The 6,549-nt window shown below is 39.2% G+C and overlaps 2 protein-coding genes and 1 pseudogene across 3 annotated transcripts; 1 reads left to right on the top strand and 2 right to left on the bottom strand. All coding sequences in view use genetic code 12, as the record gives it.

Moving 5' to 3' along the window:
- Window positions 1-1,730: 1,730 nt before the first annotated feature.
- Window positions 1,731-2,187, bottom strand: WH11 (Wh11p; the record flags this gene model as incomplete). Its single annotated transcript, XM_051753387.1, has 2 exons — window positions 1,731-1,940; window positions 2,173-2,187. The coding sequence occupies 2 exons, from the start codon at window positions 2,185-2,187 to the stop codon at window positions 1,731-1,733; spliced, it is 225 nt and encodes a 74-aa protein (XP_051607589.1).
- A 241-nt stretch (window positions 2,188-2,428) lies between these two features.
- Window positions 2,429-3,974, top strand: KGF57_003919 (annotated as a pseudogene). Its single transcript has 2 exons — window positions 2,429-2,435; window positions 2,653-3,974. Coding segments are annotated over exons 1-2 (1,329 nt in total).
- Window positions 3,975-4,954: 980 nt separating this feature from the next.
- Window positions 4,955-6,405, bottom strand: KGF57_003918 (uncharacterized protein; the record flags this gene model as incomplete). The annotated part of the gene is made up of 2 exons (XM_051753386.1): window positions 4,955-5,574; window positions 5,826-6,405. 2 exons carry the CDS (start codon window positions 6,403-6,405, stop codon window positions 4,955-4,957), a joined length of 1,200 nt encoding a protein of 399 aa, XP_051607588.1.
- Window positions 6,406-6,549: the final 144 nt, after the last annotated feature.

Here is a 6,549-nt window from a genome sequence, read left to right as displayed (position 1 = left end):
TTTTGATAGAGTAGAATTATCACAAGTTTTGACGCAAGTACCAGAGTCAACTAAATATCAATCATACCTCTTAAATTATTAACTATCATAGTTGTCTAAGAAGTTCCTAGAAAGTATACAACCTTCGCCACTAGAAATAACACACGTGACCCCTTTTAGTTTATGAGTCACGTGATTTTGCTTATTCGAGATGAGAGTAGTGTTTATATTCGAAATCAACATTTGCCTCCATCTCCAACTGCCACTTCAGTTTACTTTGTAGTAGGGTAAAATCCTTCTCCTTATCCAGTTGCTTCATGCAGAGTTCTCCATATGTGAATGTATATCTAAGTTTAGACTCTATGTAGTGAAGTGTGAAGTAAGAAAAGAAAATTTGCATTTTCTCGATCTCGTAAAAAGGCATGTAAAAACAGAGGTGAGATTCGATTTGGACCTCCCAATTACGAGTATGCCTGTCGAGTGACTACTAAGCGGGGTTGGTTATGAAAGGAAGTATTTACGCAAATCTTACTCTCTATCCTACTGTGTGAAGTCACTTGCCTTTTTTGTTTCCTCCTCTGGTTGACAGCAACCTTCAAAAAAAAAAAAAAAATACAAGTACAACGGAGTTTCCTTTTTGGGTTAAAATCGCACAATATTAACCGAGTAGCAATGTTTATGTCAACAAAAATTGTATGTGGGGGGTGGGGGGACTGTGGCACATGCAAATTGTCAATCTCTACACTGTGGCAAAATAGGGGGGAGGAAGGGGAGGAATCCAAGATTGCTACAATACACAGTACACAGTACATAAGGTCATTCTTTATTAACTCAATTTGTTGTATTTAACACGTCATACCTTCATACACATTTGTGGTATATTATTTCGTTGTTGTTGTTGCTACTGTAAGATGGTAGAATGTATGGTGTTTTGCATGTGACCAAATAAATTACACAAAACTCCTGAAGCGTGGTTTCTTAGTTTGCTATTTAACACGAAAAACCGCTTCTACAATATTGAACTGTTTCCTCGAGAATAGCAATGTAAGGAGCAATACATACTACGATTTGGAATACTATAAATAGAGGTCAAATATCCTTTTCTACCTCGAAATCGATCTCATTCTTTTCTTTCTTCTTTTATCCCATCAATACTTGATAACAAATAACAATTTACAATGTCAGACTTAGGAAGAAAAGATATCAGCGACAAAATCGAAAGCAAGGTCAAACCAGACTCCCAAAAGACCACCTTTGAACAAGCCAAGGACAAGGTTACTGATGCTGTTGACAGCTTGGCCGGTAAGGGAACCTCAGAAAACGACAAGTCTGCCACCCAATCTGCTTCAGATGCTGTTTTTGGAAGCAAATAGATTATAATAGCTACTTAGGCAACAAAATAATCAATTGAGTTTGTCAAATTAACTGTGTAAAAAATTCAATTCCGATCCTCTGTCTTTCAATCATTTATTTTCGAATGATTAGTAGCGAAAGACCAAAATTATCGAATAATTCAACTGTTTTTTCGAAATAGAATGTTCTCTGTCACTACACTGGCAGTCTACGCAATTGGAACAACCTTTCATCCGCAACTTGCAAGGTACCAATGTATCACTTCCTCTCTCTAAGAGTCTCCTCTCTCGATATGCAAAAATGTTTAAGAAGCTACAACTATTCAGATATTTCCAATCGCTTCGGTTACACTATAGAACTATATAAAAGCTTTCAATATTCTGGATATGGCCCATATTTCACTTGCTACCAAAAACGGTATCGGAAGCCTTTTGCGGAATGGATTTGTCATTCTCTGAAGTACCTTTACCAGCTAAATCATCAGCAGCATTGGCAATCTTGTCCTTGGTTTGTTCAAAAAGGGTTTTTTGGGAGTCTGGTTTGACTTTGCTTTCAAGTTTGTCACCGATATCTCTTCTACCTAAGTCTGACATTGTTGTTTGATTGCACTAGTTAAAATTGTAATTTGAATCGTAAATCTGCTGAATGTAGAGTAATTTTGTAATGAATGAAATTTGGTCCGTATTTATATATCGATTTTAACTTTGCTGTTTATAATGCATTCGAGAAAATGTGAGACATATAAACACAATAGATACTAGAAAAGGCTATTGTGTCCAGATTTCAAAAAAACTGAATGACCAAAGATATCCATCATCTCTTCTTCTCCTCGTTCCTTACCTGTGAGTGAAACATAGCAAAAAGTTTGTGTGCGTGACTGTGGGTCTCTTGTTGATTGGCATGACGTAACTGGTAACTATGGTAACTACGAGTAGATTGCTACCTGTTTTGTGTTATCTAATCCAAGACAGAAGAATTTGGGGGCGGGGCGGGTGAGACAAAGAAGTTGCTATCAACCAGCCATCACGCACACAGCAACCTCAACACATACATATACACATACACATACACAGCACAGTCCCAGCACATATCTTGCATGGGTTGTATTACGTCACACGATTGCAATGCACTTCGAAACATACTTTATTGTCAATGTACATTTTGCCTCTCATTAGAAAATTACGTAATGTTGTGGCTCGTAACTAATTGCACAAAAAAGAAAAACGAGATCGTTTGTTTTGCTTCCTATTGTTGTTGGAGTAAGCTCTTTTTTTTAACATCATGGTCAAAGATAAACCACATCTTCAAAATCTAGCATAGAACCGCATGAGGGTGGTGAATATGCCACTTATTTCCAACCTACTTTCCAATCGATTGTTGCTTGTGCTTTAGATCCTAAAAAGATTGTTCAAGAAGCAGCTTGTTCTGCTCTTTCGGCATTCATTGAGGAGTCGGATCCGGAATTGATTGAGTTTTACCTCGAACCTTTGCTCAATCACTTTGCGCAATGTTTTCAGAGATATCAACGTAAGAACTTGATCATCTTGTATGATTGTGTGCAGACCTTTGTTGAAAAGATGGGTTACGAGAACTTGTCACGAGATCCAAAGTACGTCTCGATTCTACTTCCCCCATTATTACTGAGGTGGGATCAATTGCTGGACGACGACACGGCATTGTGGCCTTTACTTGAGTGCATGGCATCAGTTGCTGCTACTTTAAAAGAGTTGTTTGCTCCTTATGCAATCCCAGTTTACGACAGAGCTATGAAAATATTATCCAATTGTATAATCATGGACCAAAATTGCCAAACTGATCCTTCGATAGACACACCAGAAAAGGATTTCATGGTCACTTCTTTGGACTTGGTGGATGGTCTAATACAAGGGTTTGAGTTCCATTCAATAGAATTGGTGCAACATCATGACAAGCCAAGTTTTGACTTGACTGACTGTTTGTTGGTTTGTTTCGAAGACTACAATTCAGATGTGCGACAATCGGCTTATGCATTGCTTGGAGATATGGCCATTTATATCATCGATATCTTGAAGCCGTACTTGCATCTGATTTTCATTAGTATCGGCAACGAAATCAACAACCGAAGCTCGGAAACGTTTCCGGTCTACAACAATGCTATCTGGGCATTGGGCGAGATGGTTATCCGGTTGCCAGCTGAGGACTCTGCACCGTACTTGTCTAATTTGATCAGCTTGTTGGTTCCTGTCATCAATAGTGCCGATACTCAAGTCACTGTGCTGGAGAACTGTGCCATATGTTTGGGAAGGATGGGTCTTGTCGGATCGGAATTGCTTGCTCCAAGATTGGTTGAGTTTATATCTCAGTGGTGTGCAAGGTTTGCCAATTTGGTTGACAATGAGGAGAAGCAGACTGGGATACAGGGGATGTTGAGGATCATTGAAGTCAATCCCGACTCTGGGTTTGGGGGTTTGCAAACTCAACAGGGGAAGATAAACCTTGCCAAGTTTTTGGAAGTTTTGGCAAATTACGAAGAAGCTACAAGTGAATTGCAACAGCAGTTTTTGAACTTGATTGGTCATTACAAGACTGTATTGGGACAAGATGGATGGAGTCAGGTTTTGAAAGTAGTTAACCCATCGTTGAGGAGCAGATTGGATATTTGACCATGCGAAGGCATATGTAAAGAAAGCGAGAGGCTACTGAGTGGATCTAGGAATAGGTAGACTGGATACTTACTGAGAGGCTCCAATGGGTGGCTCCAATGGGTGTAATTTTATTGTTCAATAGTATATAGATGTATAGATTTAAGGAGAAAAGTACATAGATTTTGAAGATTCATCCGGCGTTGTAGGATTGGTCAAAGAGTCTGCAACACGCAAGACCGAACTGGTTTCATAGAGTGGATATGAAGTAATTCCACATATAATGCTTGTGAATCCCCCTGCGTTGATTTATCTCGTGCAGATCTGAAAGTTTAATCAACGGTGGGCACATCGCTTCAGTATTTTACAAGCAGAAACAGTCCTTGCGGCATCTAGCTCATGCATGATTTCTGCATTTGATACGTCTCTGTGTTTGTGGCTGTAGTAGCTGTTGCTGTTGTCAAAGCTCTGTGCGTTGTTTGCAATCAGGTGCAATCGCAATGATTTCACTATTGAATGTCTCCTTGCAAGGTGATACCAGCCGAGACGACAAGGGGTGACTCTTTAGAAAGTATCATCTTGTGCTTTTGATGGTATTTAATGAGGTCGTGATGAAAATAAAGAACATGACTCGAAGTACTTTTTCACGGAAGCTTTCAAATTCACCACCTATGGCAGTTACTCGAGGAAAGAGAAGCAAAAACGAAAGATCTTGAACACGACGTCTTGCTTACGGCACCCCAAAAATAAATTTTTGACGGTAAAGTAGCCTGAACGCATGTGGCCATAGAAGTGACAACGGATCTGATCAAGTGAATGGTTTCGTCTGGTACGATTCTCTTCTTGAAAAAAAAGTTCCTTTTTAATTGGGAAACATCAGATTCAAATCGGTCGGAGTATGAGCACTTGGTCAAATCAGTGAATGTAAAAGAAACGACATAACAGTCACGTGTTTGTTTTGTTACTCCCGTTTTCCAACTGTGGACTCACGATAGCATATCCTAATCCAGGTCATCATACAATACTTCATTAACCATAGTGATTGGAAGATCCCAAACTCCACTGGGTGCTTGATGAATGTAGTCCTTAATCACTTGATTATGGCCCACAAGCAGAAGTTCGTTATTACTTGGGAATTGAGTGTACTCATCGACAAATGTATTGATATTATCCAACGGCAAAGTCAAGACTTCAGTATTGTACAACGCTAGGAACCAATACACAAACAACATCAACATTAATGAATAGCTGGGGATAGCAATACTCCAATACTTGTCTGGGTAGTAGTCGATGGATAGTTTGTGTAGTGTTGCTGGTGGTATTAGTGTCCATGAGACGTATAGCACAAGGGCTAATGAACTTAGCACGTAGATGGTAAATCCTCGATACTCAGCTTGGGACAGTTTGATGTTTGAGACAGTGATGTCTGATTCTCTGGCTAATTGATCTTCCGTGTCAACATCCAAGGAATGTTTTTGTAGCTGCTGTTCCTCTACTTCCTCGTCCTCATCTTCGTCACTATTCAAGCGTTCGTCATCAGAATTGTCTTGATCCAAGCTTTGCAAAGTCGGTTTAGGTGATGACGATCTCGAGAATTGTTCAGCGTTGAGCGAGGTTACATCTGGTAGTGACATTGTAATGAAATTTAAGCAAACATTAGGCTACAGCAAAGTGGATGGGATATGTGAGTGAGGGAGTGCAGGAGTGTGTTTCTTACTTGATATATTTATACGGAGTAGATGTGTAACGGTTACTAGTTAAAAGTATGTATGATTTTTTTTTTTTTTGTACGTATGTTATGTACTCAAACCAACTGTTTTCTTGAGCCCTTAAAAAACAATTGAACAATTGTAATTTGTAAAACAGCCATACCAACCATCAACAATACTTCAAATACTGAAAAGTAAAAGATTCTGGACTCAGTGGATTGGACAGTAGCTTGGTTTCTGCTATTTCTAGTCTTGTAAAACTGTAAAGTTTTGGTCAATCCGTCCAATTGTGACTCAATATTGTCAACAGTCGCTCTCATATTCTCCACATGAGCCAATGGCTTTGCATTTGGCTGGTTTGGTAGACTAGCCTTAACACCTTTAGACCCGGTTCCTTCGTCTTCAACCTCGATTTCAAAATCAACAACTTTTTCCAGATAAGTTGACATGGTGTTTGAGAAGCAAAATTCGTATTCACCGGGGATTTGGGCAGGGAAAACAAAATCACCGTGTCTCTTTTTGTTTTCTTGGTATATAACATTCTGGTTAGGATCGGATATAACGTAGTCGACGTCAAAAGAACCACCACTTTGAACAGCAAAATAGTATCTGATTTGGGTGGATGGTTTTTCAGTAAAGACATAGAAACATGACTTTTCTTTAGCACCCAAGATGAATGTGAAAGCGGATGCTGAAATCAATTGGGCAAATGCCAAAACACAAAGTATCGACTGTATATACATGGTGGTGGTTAACAAACGTAGTGGAGTGTTGCGCTTTTTCTTAGTTCTCTTGACTGAAATGAAAAGGACAACGTTGGTCGAACAAAACACGCACTCACAAATTTTTTTTTTTTTTTTTTTTTTTTTTTTTTTGGGGGGGGGGGG

The sequence above is a fragment of the Candida theae genome, assembly GCF_024610275.1.
Source record: "Candida theae strain CBS 12239 chromosome Unknown scaffold134, whole genome shotgun sequence".
Taxonomy (NCBI): domain Eukaryota; kingdom Fungi; phylum Ascomycota; class Pichiomycetes; order Serinales; family Debaryomycetaceae; genus Lodderomyces; species Lodderomyces theae.
The sequence above is the reverse complement of the archived record's forward strand: the minus strand, read 5'-3'. Positions and strand labels throughout refer to the sequence as shown.